The sequence below is a fragment of the Kogia breviceps genome, chromosome 9, assembly GCF_026419965.1.
Source record: "Kogia breviceps isolate mKogBre1 chromosome 9, mKogBre1 haplotype 1, whole genome shotgun sequence".
In the NCBI taxonomy this organism is placed as follows: Eukaryota; Metazoa; Chordata; class Mammalia; order Artiodactyla; family Physeteridae; genus Kogia; species Kogia breviceps.
Window position 1 is genome coordinate 67,552,217 of NC_081318.1, and position 27,856 is coordinate 67,580,072.

The window sequence follows — 27,856 nt, forward strand, 5'->3', positions numbered from 1 at the left end:
TGTTTAACTTGTGGTTTCTATTTCTATCAATATTTTTTTCATTGCAGTATAAATCAGAATCATTACCAGGAGGAAAGGTTTGTATAGAGTGAGTAATGTTGGAAATGGGTGGTGTTGTGGAGATGGAGAGAAGGAACTGGATAAGGAAATAGATGTAGGATTACCATTCATTACTGAACACTCAGATAAGTTTGGTCTTGTTTTGTGATTTTCTGCAGTAAAGTTCAACATCCCAATGAGTTATGGGGAAGAGAGTCAACTGGGTAAATACAGAGCTAAGCTTTTGCCAATGGAAATCAGCAGAAGAGGAAATAAGTTTAGATTATTGGCAACAGTGGTTGAAATAATAAACATGTAAGAACAGCATCAGGTATTTTCTAGTGATTGACACTTTCAGACCAGACTCTGTAAGGTGGTATTAAGATTTATGTACAAAAGAATAGGTTTAGAAAAAGTCAAAAAGAAGGTAAAAATGTTGTAACATAAGGATCCAAGTTTAGTAACTAATGATTATAATTGCTTATTAGTATGTACAGTGAACACAGCAGCAACTATTTCCCAATCCCCAATCACTTTGTTTCCATCTAGAGACCTACATGGTTCTAAGGGAAGTCATTTCCATCCTCTGGTGAAAGTGACCAGTCCAGCAGCAGGCATGTAACAGATGCAGAGCCAATAAGGGTGACAATCAGAACTTCCTTTCTCTCTTTCTCTCTAGACAGTGTGGGTTTGTCAATGTAAATCTTGGAAATATTTGACTACTATAACCTAAGTCTGTCTGAGGACTAAGTCAACATATGAAGCAGGGCAAAGACAAGAAAATAAAAGAAAAATGAAATTAGGACCTAATAATTTTATTTATCTTTGGATCAAACTTGGCCTGAAGTTCAGGTAACCGAACACAGACGCTAAGAGTTGCCAAGCATACGTGTTGCAGGGGTCCAGGTCTGGCTTTATTAGAGGCCATATTCCTTGCCATTCACCAGGAATAGGAGTCTGCAAGAAAGGCCTTGAAGGTAAATTCAGACGCTCTAAGAACAATCAGAGAGGCAAGGTGAAGAAAGTGTGAGAGAGAGTGCTGACGTGTCCGGTGGGAGTTGTAGGCAGTGAGTGAAAAGGTCATGAATCGTAACTGCTCATACTTATCAGGAACTTGGTATTCGCTAGTCACTTTCAAAGTGCTCTTCATCCACTGTTTCTTACCTAAAAACAACCCCCCACAACCAGTACTATTAGTATCAATCCTCGTTACGTGATTAGAAATTTGGGGCACAGAAGGATGAGCAGTCTTTCAGAAGTCACACAACTGAGTTTTGAACGGGAAGAGCCAAGATCCGAAGCCAGGAAGACAGGCTCCAGAGCTCTAAATAGCACACATATATGTCTGTCTGGGGGAGAAAAGAATTCAGTCAAGGAGAACCACGTATGGCATTTCATTAAGATTCCCTGCTTATTAGTTCTAAGTGCATGGTGAAATACAGCTCACTGCCTCATATGATATATAACGAGTGCCACTCCTAGCTGTAAGCATACACCACAAATATTAACACTTTATAGGAGACATTATCCACGGGATTTTCATGAGTTGGAAACAGACGTTTGGATGTTCACACAAGCTGGCCTAAGGTCAGAACTGAGCCATCAACTGGGAAAAGATCATGAATAAATGCACAAGGTGGCCTCAGGAACCCTGAGGTCGATCTTTTCCATATAGCTCTCCTTTAGATCTTACGGGTTTGGAGAGCTTAAGTACCATTTCCAAAGAAATATTCTAAATAAACAAGGTACTATTATTTAAATTTTAATTATTTCAGCTCCAACGCTACTTCCAGGGACCATAAACCCAAGGGAATTTAAACCAGGCAGGAATTGTCAGTGGTTAGGTGGACAAAGAATAGGAGTGAGAAAATCAAACTGGTTTCATCTATCAGTAAGTCAGTCAAAACACATTGCCAAGTTCTGATGCAGTGCCTACTCTGAATATAGCAGGTATCCATACAGCTGAGGTCCAAACTTTCAAACAGCAAATACTACATACGATGGTGTTTATACACAGAAGCTGGATAAATTCTGCTTGGTACCTTATGGCTGTGATCAAGGTAATTTATTTTGAACAGTCAAGCTACAGAAGTTTCTAAGGAGTAATCTAAATTTGTGTTCCTTAAAGTGTAGCTCTTAGACCATGTCTTTCACAATTTATAGATTTATTTAACAAAAATGAAGACTTCTGGACAGTACCTTAAACCTGTTAAATAAAAATATAAAAGGACCAAAACTTGTATATAAGTATACTATATATTTACCTATTTATATCTTATAATATTATATACAGATCTACATAAACTTAAAAATTTATTATATGCTTATTTTTGATAAATATATATTTACTTTTAAATTGTATTTATTTTTATTATTTATATAAGATTTATTAAAACAATGTTTAGATAAAATATAAATAATATATAAACAAATGTATACATTTATATTTATATAAAATATAATGTATATTTTTACCCTAGATGATAAGACAAAATGGCACCAATGGCCACAATTTACATAACAGAGTCATGCTGGTGGAACATCTGACACAACAGGATTAGCACTGATGTGGAGGAGAGTTGTTCAGTTTCTGGAAAGACTCTATGCCTAGGTTCACTGAAGTAGTTGTTCCTTCTTCAGAAGGTCTGAGATGAAAGTCATTAACCCAATAGAGTTGGGGATAAAGTGCCAGTAATTGCCCAAAAATAAGAAGTTGTTTTTAAAATTTAAGTTGTCCTTTAAGTTACAGTAGCCTGTTTTCCAAACCAGATCATTTCAGTTCTGTCTACAGAGATGAATCAGTTTCTACGTCATTTATATAATCTATCTAAAGATGATTATACATAAAATCTAGCATTTCATTTGCCACCCTCACCAATCCTTAGCAAATTATAGGCACCCTATGATCAGGCCTAGCACGGTGAAGATATGGGTGCACAGGACAGGTCTCAAGGTCAGCATCAGTGTTTAGCAGTAACTGGTATTAGTGAAATGCAACCAGCATTAAGATTACTTAAATGTTACCAGATGCAGAGGGACCCAGAAAATGAAGAAAACAACTGGGAATTCCAACAGAAGCTTTAAGTCAAGAACCGAAAGAAAATAAGTGCCATAGGTACAAGGGCAGGACATGGAGAAACAAGGAGACATTGTAGAGGCACAGTTTACTCCTGAGTGTGCATATATATTAAGAGCATGAGCTTCTGGTTTTCCCACTATGAAGTATTATGGGGACAGTATTCACCTCCATGAAATGAAAATAGCAATTGTTACAGAGTAGACTTACTTTGAGGATTAAAGAAGACATCATATGATAAAAATGATTTAATGATGTGGAAGTGTTATTCCTAAATAAATAGTAGCCTTTATTATAATTGTATGTTGCAATATTATTGCCATTAAACTCTAAGCTCCTTTGAAACAAGAACCTAGTATGATTCATCATTGAATCCCCTCTGTGAACGTTATAGAACATGTTTCAACAGTCCTCCGATTGAAAAGTGATATCTATGTCCCCTCCCTTTGAATCTGAGTGAGCTTTTGACCACTTCAATCAATAAAAAGTACAGTGAATATGAAACTCTGTGACTTCCAAAGCTAAGCGAAGAAAATGCCATAGAGCTTTTCCCTGTTCTCTTAGGATACTAACTTTTGGAGGCCTGAGCTGCCATGTCAGAAGTCTGGCTATCCTAGGCCACCACACTTTGAAAATGTCTAGGCCACGTGGAGAAGCCATTTTGTAGGTACTTGTGTTAGTTGATTTTACATGACAATTTGGCCACAGGGTGCTCAAATTAAACATTATTTCTAGGTGTGTCTGTGAGAGTGTTTCTGGGTAAGATTAGCATTTGAACTGTTGGACTCAGTAAAGTAAATTACCCTCCCCAGTGTGGGTAGGCATCATCCACACTGTGAAGGGTCTGAAGAGAATAAAAGGCAGATGAAGGAGGAATTTGCCCCTTTTCCCCTGCCTCACTGACTGAACTGGGGCATCTTACTCATCTTCTCTGACCTTCCAACTGAGATTAACACCATTTGCTCCCCTGGTTCGTAGGCCTTTGGACTCAGACTGAATGACACCACTGCTTTCCTGGGTCTCCAGATTGCAGAAGGCAAATTCTTGGACTTTTTAGTCCAGCATCAGACCCCAGACATGAGAGTAACCAAGATTCCATCCACTGGCTATCAAATCACTTCCAACCAGTGAGTCTTCTCAGTTGAAGGCCCAGACATGACGAAGCAAAGACAAGCCATCCTTGCTTCACCCTGTTTGAACTGCTGACCCACAGAAGCTATGCATGTAATAAAATGATCGTTTTACATTGCCAAGCACTCAAGTCGTTTATTATTTAGCAGTAGTAAGCAAAAGAGATTTTGATATGTGGAAGTGAATGGCCGCCACAACCAAAAGAGAAAACATGTGACATCTGCTTTGGAACTGAAGGGTGAGAAGAACCTGGAAGAGATAGGAGGACACTGACAAGCCTTAGGATACTGCTAGTGAGGGCTTGAACAATATAGGAACAATATTATGGGAGAGGGGAAGAAACTGAACTCATTATATGGCGGCGGAAAGCTTGCTATGGAGCAATAGTAAAGGGAATACCTTGCAATTAGCATAATTTTGACCCTTACAAGTGTTTTGTCAAATAAAATCTTTAAAAATACAATAAAGTTATAGCATGTCTGCCATTTTTCTTGCTAGAAGCTGAGGTGGGGAGGAAGAGATTTTTAAGATATTAAAATTAAAAATTCATAATAAATCAAGATTTTGTATTTCTACTTTCTAAGTCTCCTCAGAAATTTACCCATTAAGGAAATATTTTCTTCATATTTTAGGGCTACTACATAGAATTATGAGGGTTGCTTAAATAAGATTCCCTAGTTTGTGAAAACATTGCTCATGTAGAAATACAAAGCAGAAAATACAAACTTCAAAATGCTGCATATTCAAGAATATTATCTTTCTCTTCAAAGAAAAATGTATGTGAGGAAGCCTGTTTTTAAAAAGTCAACCTACCATTCAAGGTTACTATTTTAGAATTATTATATTTAGTCAGAAAATAATGCTGAACATATCCTTATAAGAACATGTATTCTAAAAGGAAAAGCATTAGTAACTAATGCTTAGGTGGAGCAAGAAGCAATGGAGAGCACCTAATTAGTTCCAATTAGCCGTGCCAGAGGATTACTTTCCAGGTAAAATTACCTTATAATGAGGTGATTAACCTCTTTGGAAAGAGTTCAAGATAGACTTACTTTATACTTAATATGTCCTATGTAGAAGTGGTATGTAAAACAAGGGTCCTCAAGGTTCCATGCCAGGGATAATTTCTAACAAGAATCAACAGATTTTATTCTAGAAGAATCCAAAATACTTACATTATTGATGGAATAAATCATAAAGCATCTAGATACTATAAATTAGGCATTTAAACTTCTTATCAAATTAACTAACTTATATGGAACTAACTTTATAGTAAAGAATGTAACAACTGAACTCTAATGAATTATAAATGCTAGCCTCCAGATTATCTATGAACATCAAAGGAAAAAACATTTCTGTTGTTCACACTGGTCAGTGTTACAGGCTCATTCCCCAAAGTCAGCTGTCCACTGTCTAATTACTTTAGTGGAGCCCCTCAGCCCCCAGAGCACACGTGGTTCTTGTTACAGTTAGAGAGAATAATGCTAAGCCAGGGAGTAGGCCTGAACACAAAGGAAACAGAAGCTTCAGTGTTTTCAACACAAAAACACGCAGTAAATTGAGGACAGGGTTCCTAGAAACAGCAGCTTTAACTGCTGGCTAAGTTTATCTTTGGTTTTTCCCTTAAAAGTGATAATTCATTAAGGACTACTTGAAATTATATATCTATGTACCTATAATATGTATAAATTTATATATTATATACATATATTTGCTGTCAGCTTATAATAAACAAGAAATAATGTACTTTCAATTTGATAATTATTTCCTGTAAGTTTCCACGTAGGTATAGGACCTATAATAATGAGCAGAAATTTTTTTCTTAAGCTGTCTTCTGTTTAGTATTCTTCCCTATAAGAAAACACTCTATAACTTGGATTATTCAGTTGTGATTTTTCGGACATTTCTGAATTAACTACTGTTACTTCACAAATCTTGTTTCTTAATTTGGTATCCTAGGAAGTGAGTGTGTATGTGTTTGTGTATGTGTATAAAATTTTTGCATAAAACACTTGCAAATTCATGTAAAGCAAAAACACAAATCCTGGGAATAGAAAGGCAAAATCAAGGAAGAAAAATTTAGAATATTTGCATGGAGATGATACTAATAAAATGTAAGTATCTTGTAAACAAAAACTAGAAATAAATGTTTCTTCTTCAGCTAAATCAGAGAATATATAAGCAACCCTTACTTCAACATATACCCTTTCGAGCTCAATGCTCACCTTAACTTAGGAGTCCCAGAAAATACCCGTCTGTGCTGTTACAATGTAAACTTTTCTTCCAGTTTACATTCTTCTGCAGAACCTAAAACCATCTAAGGTTTCTATGTAACCCCAAATTCATTTTCCTCATTTGCCTTAGAGAATCAAAAACTACAGGGTCTAGCTGGATGCCCATCATATAAAAATAACTCCTTATTAAAAGTCAGCAGAATAATCAACCAAATCAATAGGAGACAGCAATGTTTTATCCAAACTTCAGGACCCTCATTGATCCTTTTGTTACTCCCCTGCAGTGTCAAAAATAAAGGAAAGAAAACAAGAGAGCAGGAATAAGAAAGCTGGAGAGAATAAAGAAAAGATGGAGTGAGAGGCAAAGAAGGAAGAAAAGTTACTGAATCTCTTCCTAATTTATCCTCCAGTTCTCACGCACTCTGTTCCAAAGAGTTATCTTACAAACATGATTTTGAACAGCTCAGACATAAAAGTGAGCATTACGGTTTAATGATACCAGGAAATAATGCAGAAAGATTCACGTGAATTGAATCCCTTTCATCAATGTGCACACAGCTCTAACTCACTTAACCATATTTTCATCTGCTCAGATCAGACATATTTAAATGTCTCAACATACAAAGGAAATTATATGGAGAGAATAGCATAGTTAGTAAATTATTTTAAAGGTCTTACATTAGAACTATATTGTAGTAAGAATACATATAATTATGAAAAGCTTACATAAATATGATAATATGAAAAGCTGAAACTCACAGAAAATATATGTAGCATAGATATACACAAATAAATCTATGCATCACAAATATATATATGTATACACATGTATAAATCTATATATTATCTACCCATCTATCTACACACTATATGGCTTATATGAGGATAATAGTTTCATTATCTGGAAAAGCTGACTTAATAATGCTTACACAAAAAAATTCAAGAAATGTTATTTAAAGGATATAATTGAGTAGTCATGTTAAGTGATAATGAAAAATGAGTAAGTTTCATTTTTAAAAATAGACCAAATTTCGGTAGGTACACAGAAAATAAAGAAATAAAAAATGCCTTAGCTCATGGGAGTCTCATGAGTATATAATTTTGTCCAAAAGGTCCCTGTACAATGTGAACAATTCTAATGAATATAGATTTTATTCCAAATACTAAAAATGACAGATGTTTAAACTTTTAATATCAACAGTGCCATTTCCCTAGTTGGTTTATAAAAGATGGTACCATTTACAAATGTGGAAGTTTACAATGAAACATAATTTACATTTTTAAATAGAAAAAAATACTTTACTATACAATAATGAAGTTATCTTGACTGATGGATATAAAAGTGAGGTCAAATGCCTAAAATAAAATGCCACACAGAATTTCAACACTGCTTGTGAAGCTTTGAACATTTATTTTGTTGAATTCTAAGAATATATTGTGCCCTGTTTTGACTAATAAATAATCAATAATTATTAAGAATTATTGCTAACCTATAAAGTTGATAATACAAGTGCTAAAACAAATCTATAAGTAAGCATTCATTAGCAAGGCATTCACAGAGCTTAGGGATTTATATTGTAAAATTTTTGTTTGTTAACACTGCTGGCTGGGGTCCTTGGATATTAAATACAAGAATACCAAAAAAACTTCTAGTGCCTAAAAGAATATTTAGAATCAAGACTCATTCTAAGCATATTTCAACTCTCTTTTTATTATATTTTTTGGCACTATAAAAAGCACAAACTATAAAAGTAGTAAGATATTTCAAAAACAAATATACCACTTACTAATAAGTAATATAATGAATACATTTAGCAAGTATCTATTGAGTGCTCATTATATTCCATGCACTGTGTAGATACAAACGTCCCAAAGAGAGTCTCATTCCATGATCTCTTAAAACCTATTGTCAGAAAATAAAATCAAGAATCATTCCACAGAATGAGAGTGATCTTAAAGGCATAGGCAAATTTTCTAAATTTGCCTAGGACTAATTTAGTCAGACTATTTCATGTAGACTAATTTAATTTCTTGAGTAACATGCAGAGCACAGAATCTTTTCAAAATTAGGTTTTATTAATACAGTAACATCAAATTATCAGTCTGGAACACCAATTTTTCAGTTTTGTTTCTTCCCACACATTTAGAAGGCAAGGCCCCCTGTCACATCTTATATCACTACCTAGATTCTGAGTTAAACTGCCTTATTTAAATTTACATATCCATTCAGTTTTCTAGCTGTAGATGTCTTCACAAAAAAGCAGAAAGTAATACAGAAATAAGGCACATACCTCTTGAACAGGGGGCTAAGAAAACGATCTTTGTTTCATTCAGGGAGTTAGAGACCAGATAGTTTTAAGTGATCAATGCGACAATGAAATAGTATCTTTGGGCAGTATTGCTAACCCTCAGTGTTCGCTAGCAGGTGTATTAAGAATTTGAATTGGTTCTTTAAAAACAAGCTATGACTCCAATATTAAGAAATCTTTGTAAACCACCGATACATTTTCTATAGTTAGTTCCATTTTGCATATTACCTATAAGTCCTTGTCAATGTTACACAGATTTACACATGGAATTCAACCATTTTGCATTTTCTCCAAAATTATTATAACCCTTCATAATAATGTTAATAGATAGATATTATAGTGTGTTTATGTACAATTGTTAATATCTGTTTTTTAAAAAAGCAAGAACTTAAAATGCTTTTACTAAATAAAACCCGGAAAGGTGTAATATATTTGAATTATGAGCATCAGTATGACGGTAAATAGTAATAGTCAAGATATATAAGTATTTTAAATACCAATATTATGTAATAAATGGTTTTAAATAATAGTAGCATAGATACTTTAAGAATTATTTTTTTTCCAGCTTAAAACAACAGAAATATTTATTTAAATTCAGTTTGAAGACTATCTTGAAGTTTAGAAAGTTGAACAGCATATTTCCTTTTAACAGTTAACTTAGATTTATGTAGAAATTTGGAAAAGAATATGATATAAACCTCTCAACTAGAACTCTCTTAAGCACCACCGGAAAAATCATTATCTTTCCCAGTTCTTTCAATTTCTGTCATAAGAAGGCATAGAGAGCAGAACTATATATTTTGGTAATTAATTTCCTTAAGATAATGTTAGAAACATCATGTCCTTTAAAATATAAATGAATTTCAAGGTGAGCATGCTAGAGGATAATATTAATGGCGTGTGATTTACTGTGACAAGAGATCTGATCTGAAACACCATTATTCGGAGTACTTAAAAAAATCCATTTGCAAATTCCTGAAAATATGAAAGTGCTATAGCTGAACCTGTCTCAATGTTGAAATCTGGAAATCTGTCCTTTTAAGTATGAAATGCTTGTGCACAATATCTGGCATGTCTTCCTCACAGAAATTTATTAGAACATTTTCATAATCTGAATATGTTGTATTGCAGTTTAGAGAATTACCTAAATGCTAGTAACTCTGAGTGTAGACAACCTACAAAAGTACAGATTGAAATGTATATGGATAATTAACTTGGTGATGTATATAATTTTAGGGCTGATTGTTATCTTAAAAAACAGTTGGCGATAATTCACTGAGCATCTACTGATATACCTGGCATTCTTTGAACTCACAGCAGAAACATGTGACCTGTAACAATCTAGAAGGTGTTTTCTATGTTATTACTGTTCCAAATGAAATATCTCCTTTAAACTGTATAAGCAAGATTTACTTGTGACTTAAATTTACAAGTTAAGTTTCAATAAGATGTAATTTTACATCTTATAAGTTAATCGGGGTATATAAACACATGGTAGCAAATGGCATCTAACCACGTTGGGCAGTGAGCAATGTCATAAATTATTACTGCAATTGATAATAAAAATGTAAATAGATATATGTAAATAACAGAAGTCTTATTAAAAAGAATTAAAATTATTCTGGAGAACAGAACTGATTACCTTTTATACTTGAGGGAGGATCATAAATATTGGCATTCTTAAATATAGGCTGTCAAATTTGAGCATCACCTAAACATACTGATACAGTACTCTATATTTTTAATTCTCCTTTCTCCCTCCCCCATACCCCATGTCTCTCTTTCTCTCTGTTTCTCTGGTTTTCTCCCCTCCCTCCTTCTCTCTTCTCTCCTCCCTCTGCTAAATAAGTTTGGGACAAAAATTTCCCCCCTTAAGCATTTCTTAATTCCTTTAATGGGCTTTTAAACTGTAAAACTCCTGGTGGGACACACTGCATGCAGCATTTTTCAAAGAGCACTGTTTTTTTTTTTTTTTTTTGCTAGAAACCTATTTTAATATATGAATATCAAAACATGAATGCTTCACAGAATGGCACTGGGGTAAGCATAGGATAGTTGATTCTATAATATGGCTTTATGTGCATTAATAAATATGTTCATTTCCAGAACATTCAAGATGGGTCATCAAGTGCTGAAATATACTACAAAGTGAATATACTTTCATTGTTACATCAATTTTTTTTCATAGATTTCATGAAATAAAATTAAATCTTGTAAAATCAAAGTGTCTATTCTAGATATAAAAAAAAGGTGCACAATTTTAATGAACTTACTTTTGACTAAATTTTGTAATATACATGGCATAAAATTCAAACAGTACAATAAAAATTCAGTATCCATCCCAACCACTTGGTTCTCTTTTCCAGAAGAAACCAAACTTAAAAGATTTTTGTGAATCCTTCTAAAGATATTATGTGCACATACACATATTCATTACACACTTTTTCCATTTTCCTTAAAACAAAAATCATACATGTCTGAACTATGAAAGAAAGAGCAAACCATAGCATCATGATTTATCATTGAGGCAATACCTAAGGCACATTTTACAAATAAGTTTTCATATGTCTTGCTAAAACTTTTAAATAGATCAATATAATGAAAAATCTGATAGGGTCTCACTAACCATGAAACTATTTAATATGATGATTCTTGTATAAAGTAGTACACTAAAGTCTACAATTAAGAAAAATCTAAAACAGATTTAAAAATACATTTTAACAGCATTTATTTATTATGAAACTACATGGAAGAAAACTATGTCAATCTACTAGTGTATGACAAAACTGAAATAAACATAAGAATTTCCAGGAGCAGTTGTCTTATGTGTTCTGTAACGTTTATGGTACAAGGTCAATCTAGCCAAATACAGAGACCATAGGGCCTTTGACTTTGAACATTAATATATAAAGCACTTAAATAACTGTATATAAATGCTGATTATGATTTTGTACCTCTGTGAAATGAACAGAGTAGAAATGGGTATAACTGAAGCAAAAGATGATTCACTGCTTCTGCCCAATTTTTCCTGGGTAGTGGGGTGCAGATAGACATATTTCCTTCTAGAAATGGGGAAGATAACAAAGCCAAAGCTTTCTCTACTTCCCTGAGTATCAGAAAAAAGTCAACATCTAAATTTTAGAGTAAATAATTTCTGCATATTTTGGTTTTCAAGGCTTTTTCACCGTGAAGAAAAAGTCTTTAAAAGTAGTTTTTTTCAGCATTGATATTTCTCTGGTTTATTTACCATTTAGCTGAGGCCAATATAGGACTGACAGTACAAAGATTAGAGGTCTTATATGATACCTACGTAATGTACAGTTACTCAGCATGATCAAATCAGAGCCTCATGTTTTTCCTTGGGATTTAGGATGGTCACCCCTCACATACTTAGCCATGTAAAGACTTCCAGTATATCTTAATAAGGTACTATTTTCATCTTACACTTGAAATCTTTCTTCTCAGCACATAAGAATGGGCTTAGATATGACCACACTGTATTCCTCATTATAACCTCACTAAAACCTAACAAGAAAAATTAAATTTGTTTATACTTTTGTCTTAATACTTACACATACACCAAGCCTTATTCAGTCATTATATGTAAAATGCTTTATACCATATAGTGATCCTTCTTATGACATAGCTCATCCACAGCAACCATAATTATAATATGTTTTCTTACCTACTATTGAATTTTTCTGGGTGTTTTTCTCTCATGATGTGGAATCTGTGTGCAATGGAAGCATCCTAAGAAGAGAAACAGAAACGAAAAACAAGACAGTTTATGATCCTATTATCTTGTGGAAATAATGATTAAAAGAAAAAAATTGAAGAATAATATTTTAAATTAATGTTTCCTAAACAATGTCATCAAAAAGAAGATATTCTGAAAACAAGCAGAAATGTGAAATCCACATAAATTCCGTGCAAGTGTGATTTAGTCACCATTGGTTACTTTTCATATTTACTTCTAGGAATTGATTTCTATTTAATTTACATATCTCCTTTAATAATTGGTTTTGGCCTCATGCTTAAAGTATGTTTAAGATAGTTCATATGAACATAAATGTCAAAAAGTAGTTGAAAATATTGTTACACAAAAACTAGAAGAATGGCTTAAGTGGAGAAATGATCAGGTGGAGAAACTCCTAGTCCTTTGAGATTAATTATGGGTAAAAATATCACTTGAGGGTGCATATCTAGTAAAGGTAAGTATAATACATGGCTTCAAAGTTGTCTAAGAGTGTACTGGATGTGTAATTATTAACTGTTCATTCCACAAGCTACTTTCTGACATATCTTGCTTAATGGAGAAAAACAATAAAGGGAAAAATTTATTTTTGGAGAATTGGGGACAAGTGTAACTGAACTCTCAGACCACAAATGCACCAGTTCTGCACCCTAATGGATGTTTCTCCCTTTTAGGAAATTCATTCAGAGTTTCTATGATACAGAATCACACAACGTGTGACATTGGTAGAATACTTTGATTCAAGCTTTTCAAGTATAGACTGTTCTTGCTGACTTTTAATAGTTGGCCCTGTTATTCCAAGCAAGGAGATAATTTCCCATTCTTCATCTACACATGATTAATCACTCCAATGAGAAACCAATATATTTACCAGTAACCTCAAAGGAAATGGGGCTATTTTAGCGATTAACGGTTAATTTCGTTTCATAGTAGAGATAAAAGAAAAAGAAAAACCAAACACAAAGGAAATAAAGAAGTTGTGTATTTGAGAGAATCCTGAAAACACTAATCAAGGATTAAAAGTCTAATGAATGAAACGAAAAGGCTAATGTGCTTACTCATGCATAACAAAGCACGAGGCACAACAAGAGAGGGACCAATGCCCGCTGCAGATGGCAGACCGAGAGCTGCTTTTCCCTGCAAGATAGAGCTGTGATAGAACTCTAGTTTTTACTGTACAATTTTATCCTCTAAAAATTGTTGAGTAATTGAATTAATCCACGTGTAAAGGACACAAAGGTATAGATAGGTGCATACGGAAACAACACTTGTAAAATAAAAAAAGTTATTTAAAAATTCTGTGGTTTGATATCCTAAGGTATAACTCTGTTATATATGTGTGGTCAATTTCCTGGTTTGCTAAGTAAGAATATCAAGGTGTTCACCTTTATTGGTTCAATAGCTCTCAAACCCAGTCACAGAGTTTCTTCCTTTTAAAAAAGTTCTCACTAATAAGTCATAAATATACTTATTAGAGAATGTGCAGTTGTCTTACTGTGGTATGAAATTATAGAAAAAATCTGAGTATGGTATATTATGTGGCATTATCATTAATTTAAAAAATCACTTATTTTGAATTTATCCCTAATCTGGTTCAAAATCAATCTGGAATACCTTATAATTAAATGCATACATCCAGCAGACCAGTTAAACAAAAGTAAAGAAATATGAATCAAGTACTAAGAATGAATGATCAATATTAGTTATCCACAGGGAGACTATCATTGAATTTACCTCTGCTTGAATTCTTTGTTTCTGTAAGTTATAGCACTGAAACTTTTAAAAGTAGATTGGGTCGGATTATTTGCTTTATAAGCATACACTTTTGCAATAACAGATCTCTTCCTTTCCAAAGCAACACAAATAATACAGAGAGAGGGAGAAAGGAAAAGAGAGGAGGAAGGAGGAAAGAGAGAGTATCAAAAGAAGACCATTTATGTAGACTGGACTGTAACTGCCTAAATTCCTAGAAATACAGAACACCAAATAGCCAAAGATAAACTTAACCTTAGCTCCTCTATCTCCAAGATACTCCAGCAAAGAATCATGTAGGAAAGAGAGGGGAAAAATAAAAACTAGTGAGGAACACTGGTATGCCTTTTCCTTGTGTTGAATGGGTCCCACCCACAAAGAGAGAGCTGGCCTTGCTGACTACAGGATGGATAAGGAACAATGACAGCAGGTGTTCATTTGGATGAAAATTCAGACCAAATTCCCATGGGACTCCGTCCTTTTGGCATAAAACCAAGAGGCTTGAAAGAGAACTGACAAATTCTGCAAACTTATCCAGCAGCCATATTTCAGGGGCACTAACGGGTCTCTAAAAAGAGACCAAATAAGACAAAGCTAAAGTAATGTTGGTTTTTTTACATAAACTTTGCCTTTTCGGTCTCTATGCGTTGCGGTTTGTAGGAAACAGAAATTAAATTGGCATCACTTTCATATCCTAGAACGGATAAACTTTGAATTCAGACAGACTTTCACTTCTAAGACTTGTGACTGTGAGGAAATTGCTTATTTACCATGAGTCACAGCTTTCTTATCTTTAAATGAGGACACTCATACCCCTTTATAGTATTGTAGTGAGATTTTCTGATATTATTCTGTATAGCAATTGCAGTAGTGTTCTGTTATAGCTGGGGTGTTCATATATTCTATATCCATACTAGAATGTTATTTAAAGTAAAAAGAGGGTGCTAAAAAAGAGTTGAATTGTATAAATTTGAAAGATGTATTTACTGACTCTCAATGTGGTTTTATTATGTCCTGAATTTATACTTTCATTTTAATTTAAAAATTAAAATCAGATCTAAGAACTAAAACATATCCATCTTTATTAAAGCAAAAAAAATAAATCCCATTATGTTCATTTTCAAAGAAGTCTGTGTAGTAATTTGTATGTTAATTTATATAGATTCAAATATGTATGTGTGTGTGTACGTGTGTGTATACACACACACACGTACATTAGTATTGATAATGTCCTCCTCTTAGTGGAATTCACTGTATATATGTATCTCAGCACTTTTATTTTCTCAATTTAAAATGTTATGATCCACAGAAAATAATAAAGTTTTTCAAATTAATAACTTAAAGTGCAACTTTGAGGATTTAGGGTAAGTTTATTTAAAAAAAAACAATGATAAGCCCTTACAGGAAAAGAAAAAAATCAGTCTTTAGAAAAATACCAGTGCAGAGTATTAAAGGCAGATGTGGCTAAGAAGCTGATTCTCTGGTGTATGTATACCTGTATGTGTGTGTGTGTGTATACACACACAAACACTCCTCCACCCTTAAAAATCATTGATCTGCTGTCATTATAGTCTGCCTTTTCTAACATTTCCTATAAATGGAATTTAAAAGTACTCTCTTATGTCTGGCTTTTTTCACTTACTATAATGCTTTTGAGATTCAGCCATTTGTTCCAATGTCAGTGGTTTGTCCCTTTTTATTGCTAAGTAGTATTCTATTAAATAAGTATACCACAATCTGTTTATTCATTAGTGGCTGACATTTGGCTTTTATGTATAAAGCTGCTATGAACTTTTCAGCACAATTCTTTTTGTAGACATGTGCAATTATGTCTTTTGGGTAAACACTTAGGAATGAGACCGCTGAGTTATATGGTATGTGTATATTTAACTTTATAAGAAACTGCCACATTATTTTTCAAAGTACTTGTACCATTTTGCATTCCTACTAGTAAAGTATGAGAGTTCCAGTTACTCCACATCTTTACCAACACTCCACATCTACACCAACTCTTGACAGTCTTTTTAATTTTACCATCCTAATAAATATGCAGTGGTATCCTTTCTTGGAACCTTAACCCTTATGAGCCAGCACCATCTGCTTCGGCAGAGAGGTCTGCCAATTCTGATGCAACTATACGATATGAAAGTTCTGGTACAGACAATAAATGTTCCCAGCTCCATCCCAACCGATTCAGCCTCACAACTTTTAGTATATTTTCTCAGTTATGCTGTTCAACAATTCCAAAATAGCAATGAGCAGTCTCTGGAAGTCCGTTTGTGCATTCAACCCCACACTCACCCCATGCACAACCTCAAGGGTTCCAAAGAATGTTTTTTTCTATTAAATTCCTCCAAAAGATATTCAGAGAATATGTGCTTAGGGTCTCCCTTAAAGAACTCTGAGCTCTCAAATTGATTATGATCTTCTTCTTTGGTTAAACTATACTTTAAATAAAAGTAATGTTAAAAAAATTAAATATATATAAAAGTTTATGAAATGAAAAGTGAGTCTCACATTTCCCCAATTTTAATTCCTAGAGATAATAACCAAGATCCTTTCTCATGCATCATTTTGAAAACTGTCTATATATAAAGTATACATGTATGAAAATATATATGCACATATGTATATTTACAAAAACAGGTTTATATTATACAAACGGTGCTGAAACTGGGTGTTTTTAAACTTATAAATAAAGCTCAGACATCTTGTTATATCAGTAAACTGGTATTTTCCTGAAGTTTTTAATGTCAGCAACCTCTTCCCTTTAATGGATGTGCCATTATTTATGTAGCTATTTTCCTATCGGTAATGGTTTGGGTTTAATATTTTGCTACCAAATTTGATGTTGTTTAATATTTTGATACCAAATTCTATACAAACTTTATGCAGCTCTGTGACTATTTCTTTACAACAAATACTCAAGTGGAATACCTGGCTAAAAGTGTATGTAAATATTACATTTTATTATAGAGTGAAAAATTATTCTCCAAAATGTTAACATATTCCCAGTAGTAGTATCTACGATGACTGGTTATCATTAAGTTTATCAATTTCTGAATTTGATGAGCTACAAGGTATGTCACAACTATTTAAATAAATTTTCATTATTGCTGATTGAAATTGACTATCTTTTCATATGCTTTTGTTCATATTTATTCTTATGTGGACTACCTATTCAAGTACATTATCCATTTTGTCTGTGTACATTAAGGAAACATTTATTTATATTAATAACCATAATGATAACAATGAATAATAATTAAATATTTACTACTGTTAAAGCACTGCTTTAAAAGCTTTGCATGTAGTATTTCATTTAACCTCATAAAAATTTTTATGAGCTATCTATTGTTACCTATGTGTTATGAATGAGAAAACTGAGGATTACAGATCTTAGAATCATTCTAGACCATACAGGAAGAGGTTGTGGAATTAACAGTTGAATACAGGAAACTGCCTCTAGAACCCAGGCATTTTATGCTTTTTACTAGTGCAGACAAAGTCATGCATTGCAAATATTTTACAAGTTTGTTTTTTGACTTTGTTTTACCTTGTAGAGCTTAAAATGTTTATATTTCAGATATATCAACATTTTCTTCCTGAGTTTTGAGTCATGCTTAGAAACATGTTTCTTTCCTCCAGAATCAGAACTAATACTACTTTTTGTATGTTTTGGCCTTTATGACTTAATATTTTACAGTATAATATTTGAATCATTTTGTATTATTTTGGCATAAGAGTTAAGCAGAACTCTTGTCTAATTTTTGCCAAAATACATATTATGTACATTAGTAGGGTTTTTGAATAATTTACTTTTCCCTCTTTGTTTGAAAGACACAATTTATTACATAATAAACTTGCATCTCTGCTACTCTGAGCCAGTATACTAAACTTTTTTTTTTTTTTTTTTTGCGGTACGCGGGCCTCTCACCGTTGTGGCCTCTCCCATTGCGGAGCACAGGCTCCGGACGCACAGGCTCAGCGGCCATGGCTCACGGGCCCAGCCGCTCCGTGGCGTGTGGGATCCTCCCGGACCGGGGCACGAACCCGTGTCCCCTGCATCGGCAGGCGGACTCTCAACCACTGCGCCACCAGGGAAGCCCCTAAACTATTTTAAATGTAGTTCTGTAATCAATTTTCATATCTGGATGGGCAAGAGTCACATTCCCCATTTATTTTACTCTTTAAAAATTTTTTACAGTTATATAGAAGATTTGTACTTTCTGGTAAAATTTGACATCATTTTTATTCAAATTACCTTGCTGTGAATACCTAGCCAAAATCCTTCGGTGTTGCAATTAGATCTGATTTGATAGATAAATTTTGGGAGAACTGGGATATTTTATAGTATCAGGTCCTATCTTTTAAAAGATATATTTTCCTGCTTACTATGTTTTCTCATATGATTCTTAGTAGGCGCCAAAGTTTCCTTCATATTAAGTCCAACGTATTTACGTTAATTTCATACATATTTATCTTACTTTTGTATGTACTGTAATATACTCCTTTCTTTTTTTCTTTCTTTCTTTTTTTTTTTTTTTTTTTTTGTGGTACGCGGGCCTTTCACTGTTGTGACCTCTCCCGTGGCGGAGCACAGGCTCCGGACGCACAGGCTCAGCGGCCATGGCTCACGGGCCCAGCCGCTCCGTGGCATGTGTGATCTTCCCGGACCAGGGCACGAACCCGTGTCCCCTGCATCGGCAGGTGGACTCTCAACGACTGCGCCACCAGGGAAGCCCCCCGCCCCTTTCTTATTTTATCTTTTTAACTGGCTATGTTTTATATAGAAAACATTTTGATTACTATTAATCTTTTAAACCTTATAATACTGTTATTTTATGGTTTCTTTCAATTGATTCATTTTTTTCTGGGAATACAGTCCTATCATCTATAAATAATGATACATGCTCTGGCTCTGTTCAAACATTTCCATCTCTAAGTCTTTTTTTCTTATCTAATTGCTTTATATAGTACATCCAGAACAATACCAAATGCAAATGCTGGTACACTTTTGCAGATTTAATTTAATGAGACTATATGCAGTATATTACTATGAATCAAAATGCTGGCTTTACTTTTGAGAAATTAAGATTTTATCAGGCTTGGAAATGACTCATCTAGTTATATTGTATTAAGAGTTTGTCTCCCTTCCTTGATATATTTTCCCATACCAATTACCATCTTAACATACAGCATGTTAACACAATCTGACATGCTATGTATTTTTCTTTTGCAGCTTTTCAATCATCTTCTCCTCTTAAGCTTTGTGTAAGGTTATGTAAGCTCTATGAGGACAAGACATGTTTTATTCATTTCCACATCACAGAACTAGATATCATATCATATCACTAGCCTAGGAAAGACCAAGCACTCAAATTGTGATTGACTGAATGGACAAATGATTAAAATGACCACCAGATACTGACTGACAATGTGCATAGCAGAGAGGTTAAGAACTTGGACTCTGGAGTTAAAATGTCTGGGTTCAAGACCTGGCTCTAAAATTAACTGGATCTTTGACCCTGAAAAGTTGCTCAGGCTATCAGTGTTTCTAATTTCCTACCTTTAAAATAGGAGTGATACTAATAGTACCTGCTTTATTATGAAGACGTGATGTTCTAATAGCTAAAACAGCATCTGGCATGTATAAAGCAAGGAAATAAATGTTAGCTCGTATTATTATAGAAATATAGTTATCATTTTGAGATTTACATGATTTTCTCTTTTGGTTTACTGATATAGTAAATTAAATACATTCCTATGTGCATTGGATGAAGTACCTAGAGACAGCTGTGCTTTGCTATTTAAAACTTTGTGGACTTTAAAAAGGCTATCCTGTGCATATGTGACACATTAAATAACAAACCCAGAGGGAACAACACACTGTAAAATTCACATATTTCTGTACTAGTACATATGAATACTGACTTAAAGAAAGATAAATTAACACTACAAAGAACATGTCAGTTCTGGTTATATATCTCACCAAATAAATAATGGAAAAAAAATGGTTTTCTGAGGTTAGATTTTGAAATTTTAAATATGAGATTAGAGTCCCATAATATATTTACCATCTGCAATAAACAATCGTTGCTCTCCTGACAATCTTTACCTGAATATCCGAATTACATAATGTCCTCTCTGTTAATATATTATTTAAGAAAATTACACCAATAGCTACAAATGGAATTGTTTCATAGGCAGATTTTGTCAGATATTGATATTTATTGTGTTGGCTTAATAAAGGGAATCAGAAGGTTTCCATTTTTATGGTTCAGAATAGTTAATAATGCATAGGATTTGTTCTCTGAAGGTTTTAAAGCATCATTTGTGAATTGCTGGCCTGGTGGTTTTTGGAAGCAACATTATGGCAATTTTAAAAAATTTCTATGATCTATTTAGGTTTTCTCTTTATATGTAAGTTAATATTTTTCATGATGTCATCTGCAGTGGGCTGAATGGTGGCCCCCAAAGGTATCAAAACCTAATCCTTGGAACCTTGTAAAGTTCTTGCAGATGTGATCAAGTCAAGTATTAATATTGCTCGGGACCGGTGACTCCTTTCTATCTTACTCTTTCTTTCTTTTAGAGTAGGAATGTCTAACTGTTATACTATGCTTCTTTCATCACTGTTTAAAGCAGATAACTTGTTTTCTAGTTTTACAAATTCACAATGAATAATTTTTCCTCGGAATGTATAATACTGAGTCTCACCTATAACTGATTTTGATGATTTAAAAGATAGGATTTGGGACTCTGATGTGATGATATTCAGATAAGACTTTTGACTTGACTTGATGATATAACAGATTGAGACATTGGAGATACTCAGATGATGTGACAATATTTTGCAAGTGGGACAGAATTGAATCTTTTGGGGTCAGAGCGCAGACAGTAATGGGATGAATGGTAACCCCTAAATGTATCTTTCAATAATCCTTGGAACCTAGAAATGTTACCTTATATGGTAAACTTTTTGCAAATGTGATTCAACTAAGGATCACAAAAAGAGGAGATTATTCTGAATTATCCAGGTGGGACCTAAATGCCCTTACAAGTGTTCCTGTAAGACAGAGACAGAGGGAGATTTTACAGACAGAAAAGGATGAGGCAGAGACTGGAGTGATACAAGCACAAGTCAAGGAATGCTGGCAGCTACCAGAAGCTGCAAGTGGAAAGGAATGTGTTCTTCCCTACAACCTCCAAAAGGAGCACAAACCTGTTGACACGTTGCTTTCTGCCCAAGGATACTAAGTTTGGACTTCTAGTCTCTTGAATTGTGAGAGAATAAATATCTGTTGTTTTAAGCCACAAGTCTGTGGTAATTTTTTTACAGCAGGCATAGGAAACTAATACATGGTCTATTCCTACAGGTTTTTTGAGAAAAGCATTATCTTACAATATTTTAATTTTGTCTGAATCCAGTTATTTTTTTCTCTCAACTCTAATTGCATTATTTTTTGTATTTAACATGATGTTTGGAACCTGTAATTAAGCAAAAAGGCATATGAGAAGATTAAAATAGGCATAACATTTTCACAATGTTGATTCTTCCAATCCAAGAATATGGTATATCTCTCCATCTATTTGTATCACCTTTAATTTCTTTCATCAGTGTCTTATAATTTTCTGCATACAGGTCTTTTGTCTCCTTAGGTAGGTTTATTCCTAGATATTTTATTCTTTTTGTTGCAATGGTAAATGGGAGTGTTTTCTAATTTCACTCTCAGATTTTTCATCATTAGTATATAAGAATGCCAGAGATTTCTGTGCATTAATTTTGTATTCTGCTACTTCACCAAATTCATTGATTAGCTCTAGTAGTTTTCTAAGTGTCCATCAACAGATGAATGGATAAAGAAGATGTGGCACATATATACATGGAATACTACTCAGCCATAAAAATAAATGAAACTGAGTTATTTGCAGTGAGGTGGATGGACCTGGAGAGTGAGTAAGTCAGAAGGAGAAAAACAAATACCATTTGTTAACACATATATATGGTATCTAAGAAAAAAAAAATGTCATGAAGAGCTTAGTGGTAGGATGGGAATAAAACACAGACCTACGAGAGCATGGACTTGAGGATATTGGGAGGGGGAAGGGTAAGCTGTGACAAAGTGAGAGAGTGGTATGGACATATATATACACTACCAAACGTAGGGTGGATAGCTAGTGGGAAGCAGCCGCATGGCACAGGGAGATCAGCTCCGTGGTTTGTGACCACCTAGAGGGGTGGGATAGGGAGGATGGGAGGGAGGGAGATGCAAGAGGAAAGAGATATGGGAACATATGTGTATGTATAACAGATTCACTTTGTTGTAAAGCAGAAACTAACACACCATTGTAAAGCAATTTTACTCCAATAAAGATGTTAAAAAAATAGGCATAACAAATTCTGTATGTCAAATACATAGAGTGGGATGAAACAGTCAAACAGAAAAATCTTCGACAAGCAGAATCTCTTGCTTGGACAAGAAAGAATTCAACCTTAGAAAACCCTGATTAGTATTTATTAACATTGCATTGGAGGTCTTTAGAAATGCAATAGGTCAAGGAAAAAATAAGAAAAGGTGTTATGTATTACAAAGAAAGAGAAAAACTATAATTATTTATAGATGACATAATGCCCTATATAGAAAATCCAAAGGACTCATTTGAAATCCACATAAGTCAAGAGTTTAAAGAGTTATACACATATACGAATAACATATAAAATTAGTAGAACTGACTACATTAAAACAAAGCAAGGGAAAATTATCCCATTCATGACAACAGCAATTACAAATATCAAGGGGAAAAAAAACCTACCACTGCAAGTCCCACAGAAAAAAATGAGAAGTACTGAAGGAAACAGAACAATCAATGGAGATGCATACCATCCTGAGGGGCAATGACTTAAGGAGTTGGGGTTCAAAGACGTGAGGGGTGGTAAGTTCCTTCTGAACTTGAGTATCAATGGAAACAGGTGGACTTTTCTCTATTAGATTGCATTTACTGTCTTGGAACTGGTTTTTAGTATGTAGGTGTGTGCATGTGCATACGTGTATGTGATTCCAAAGGAACTCAGAGGTATCAAGTTGTGTATCTGCAACTTATCCTGCTGTGAGTACTTTAGATGGAACCCATTGTGGACCTCTGTTAGTTAGCTTTGGATTACATTCCTGGGACAACCAGGGCATTTTTCTAGAATTAAAAACTCAGACTTAAGAGATATACATGACTGAGAGCAAGAAGAATCCTAGAATAAAGTTAGTCCTTGGGGTAGGATACAGGATTTGCTAAATGGTAGACAGATTCAAAAGCACAGTTTTCAACGGGAGACTTCCGCAAAAAGTCTTTACTTTGAGCTGGCTTCTCGTGAATTACTTAATGTGGTGTTTTTTTTTTTTTTTTTTTTTTTTTTTTTTTGCAGTACACGGGACTCTCACTGTTGCAGCCTCTCCTGTTGCGAAGTGCAGGCTCTGGACGCGCAGGCTCAGTGGCCATGGCTCACGGGCCCAGCTGCTCTGCAGCATGTGGGATCTTCCCAGACTGGGGCACGAACCCATGTCCCCTGCATCAGCAGGCGGACCCTCAACCGCTGCGCCACCAGGGAAGCCCTACTTAATTTTTTAAATTAAGAAATTTCTTTAAATTACTTTCTCTTGGATGATGACCAATGTTAAATTTAGCATTTAGCTTAAATTATTGCATTCAAATTTTATAATACTCTTTAGTTTTCTTTTTTCCCCCAATTATTTAATGAAGTTGGAGAGAGTCATGCCACTCTAGGTGACTCTGTTGCAGAGGGAGGTGAGACTTGGAATTATAAGTGAGATGAGGCCCGTTCCCTTCAGCGTCTTTCCACCCTGTCTCCCATTTATGAAGATACGCTTGGGGAAATGGCAGCTTTACAATGAAAGAAAGTGCATCATCAGCATTCCATCAAAAAAAAGAGATGATATACACTAATCTGACAAGGTACATTTATCCTAAATGAAGGAAAGTTTAAAATGATGATCAAAAAATCTTTGGAAAACTAACAGCCTCATGCAGAATACTGAGATAAGTAAATGGAAGCTGTTACCACACCTAAGTCCTTCAGACAATGTGAGGAGGCAGTTACCAGACCCAGAAGAAGAGAGCTACCTGGAGAAGATGGCCTTGAGAGAAAAAGACATCCAGCTGCAGGTCAGTTTTCATTGAGGTAAGCAGGAATATAAAAACCTTAACCGTATTTTCCTCCCTTCCATCTCCCCCTGGGGCTTGCAACTGGCCAAGCAAATCAGAAGGAAGAGGGCAAGAGGAATCTGATGTCTATATAGGATACTGCTCAAGCAGAAAGAAAGATGGAGAAAGGCAGAGAGAGAATCTAGAGAGGCACACAGAAGCAATCCAGAATGGAGGACTTAGTCCTAAAGATTCAATGCTTATAGCAGAATGGAAAACTATGTGTAAGAACATAAAAGTCTAAGAAGCATAAGCACCAAATATATAAAAAATAATTGACAACTAAGATGTCCATTGGACTATAAAGTGTAAGTTGTGTCTATATATGTATGTATATAATATACATATAATTACAAAATGATATATAAAATTTTGGATTAATTAAATAAAATAGTATTACATGGTACCTGAAAATAAACACTAAACTTTCTTATTTTAAAAAGTCACGGGCTTCCCTGGTGGTGCAGTGGTTGAGAGTCCGCCTGCCGATGCAGGGGACACGGGTTCGTGCCCCGGTCCGGGAAGATCCTGCATGCCACGGAGCGGCTGCGTCCGTGAGCCATGGCCACTGAGCCTGCGCGTCTGGAGACTGTGCTCCGCAACGGGAGAGGCCACAGCAGTGAGAGGCCCACGTACCACAAAAAAAAAAAAAAGACAACAAAAAACCAAAAAAGGCACATGCCTGGCTTTATAAAATTTTCTGGCTTTATCAAAGAATGATGTATTCCACATAAATATATTACCACCACATGTTATACACTAGACTTTTAAATTTTATTAATTTGGGATAAGAAGTATTTTATGAAATATATACATTTAACTTATAGATTAATTTAATATTTTATCTCATTAAAATTGATATATAGCATCACCTTTAAGCTACTCCTAATGGCTAGAGTCACCCTATTAAATATCACAGACCTTGGGTGAAGGGCTGTTCACTCTACACTGAATGACTCCAGACTGCTATGTTGTGGTGTTTCCTAGTTTTCTTAGAATTTTTCATTCCTTTCCTCTTCTATCATGTTAAACTATTATCTTTCACTTTTTGCCCCCCAAAACAGGCCTGTCCCTAGCAGTTTCCTTCTGTTTCAAAATCTCAATTTTCATATTTTGAGAAGAAACAGAACCTTAGAATTTTAAATATAGAATTAACCTTAAATACTGCTCATAGCCTACATGAGCAAAGTAGATTAAACAAAGCCAATACAGGTCTGGAATATGGTCAATAAGGATAAAAGGTGGTAGAAGAGCCTACAGTGTTCTCCTGTAAGTGAATTTCAGGAATTCTGTGCATGAAATTACAGTTAATTATTATAACTATTCCTAAGCATTTTATTATACTCAACTTCCTAGATTGGCATTTTATTCCCAAAAGCCAAAGCTATTTAAAATTATCTTTGATAAACATTACTGGAATGTAAGTATTATATTTTTCAACTCCTATAAATAAAAATATGTTAAAATTGTAAGAGATTTTGACAAGAGTGAAATAAAAAGTACAAATGATTAGTCTGAGCTTAAATTCCAAAACAGAACACCCATACCTAAAATTATGTAGTAAAATGAGAAGATTTCATCTAAATTTTAACAATCTTACTGAAAATTCCTCTTGTTTACATGTATTTAATACAGAAGAGCTCATGAAACCAGACAGACTAGTTCAGGTTACTGGAAAGAAGATGTGACTCTAGGGAATCTAGAGAGACATGCCAAGAAGAGAACTTAAATCAGAAGTCCTGATCCTGCTCTTTGTCACACACAATACATGGGATTAGCAGTGCCAGAAAACTTCTAGAACAATTCATATTAACCTTAAATTCTGTGAACAAATTTGTAGAAAGAATAATAAACTTGCTATATACTTACCAGTATCACAACTGTATGATTTCTATGGTCAAATTCTCCCTTATATATACTTGTGTTTTACTTAACCTATTCCTGATTGGTTTTTAACTCCAATTCCTGACTGGTTTTTAACTGAAAGAAAAACAACTACATTTCTCTCAAAGTGCTTCTTTCGATTAAAAATTCCTAAATTTGAAGGCCAAGAAATCTCAAATTTAGTCAACAGTATAGATAACATAATTGGTGACTGAAGTGTAATCCAAATGATTGCTTTTATAATTTCAGTTTGATTCCTAACAGGAAATAATCTAAGGAGATCTTGAAAAATCCATGAAAACCGTAATTTGAAACAATACATGCACCCCCAATGTTCACTGCATCACTATTTACAACACCCAAGACATGAAAGAATCTAAATGTGATCGACAGGTGAATGAATAAAGAAGATGTGGTATATTTATACAATGGAATATTACTCAGCCATCAAAAAGAATTAAATAATGCCATCTGTAGCAACATGGATGGACCCAGAGATTATCTTACTAAGTGAAGTAAGTCAGACAGAGAAAGACAAAGATCATATGATATTGCTTACATATGGAATCTTAAAAAATGATGCTCTATTTACAATAGCCAGGACATGGAAGCAACCTAAGTGTCCATCAACAGATGAATGGATAAAGAAGATGTGGCACATATATACAATGGAATATTACTCAGCCATAAAAAGCAACAAAATTGAGTTATTTGTAGTGAGGTGGATGGACCTAGAGGCTGTCATACAGAATGAAGTAGGTCAGAAAGAGAAAAACAAATACCGTGTGCTAACACATATATATGGAATCTAAGGAAAAAAAAAAAGGTTATGAAGAACCTAGGGGTAAGACGGGAATAAAGATACAGACCTACTAGAGAACGGACTTGAGGATATGGGGAGGGGGAAGGGTAAGCTGTGACAAAGTGAGAGAGTGGCATGGACATCTATACATTACCAAACGTAAAATAGATAGCTAGTGGGAAGCAGCCGCATGGCACAGGGAGATCAGCTAGGTGGTTTGTGACTACCTAGAGGGGTGGGATAGGGAGGGTGGGAGGGAGGGAGACGCAAGAGGGAAGAGATATGGGGATATATGTATATGTATAGCTGATTCACTTTGTTATAAAGCAGAAACTAACACACCATTGTAAAGCAAATTTACTCCAATGAAGATGTTAAAAAAATAAAAAATAAAAATAAATTAAAAAGATACACAGTCTACAGTAAATATCACAAATGATTGTTGGTGCTGTGCTTACTATTCTATTAAACGTGTAAAATCCATAAAACACTTTAAGTTCAAAGTTAAATATGAATATTTACCTTTCTAATTATGTCTCTGCTATTCACAATTGTGGTTAATGAATCAGAGACTGGCATCACTAGTTAAAAATGAGCTTTTGAATAAAATAGAACTCAGGCCCACCAGACCTACTGAATCACAATCTGCACTTTTAC

The 27,856-nt window shown here is 34.3% G+C and overlaps 1 protein-coding gene across 11 annotated transcripts in view; it reads right to left on the reverse strand.

Annotated features, from left to right (window-relative positions):
* DGKB (diacylglycerol kinase beta) overlaps positions 1-27,856 on the reverse strand; it is a 796,780-nt gene that overhangs the window by 304,226 nt on the left and 464,698 nt on the right. For all 11 annotated transcript variants that reach the window (XM_067042589.1, XM_067042590.1, XM_067042594.1 and 8 more), the window contains one exon: positions 12,475-12,539. In XM_067042589.1, coding sequence (XP_066898690.1) covers positions 12,475-12,539 — 65 coding nt within the window. The remainder of the gene's footprint in view (positions 1-12,474; positions 12,540-27,856) is intronic.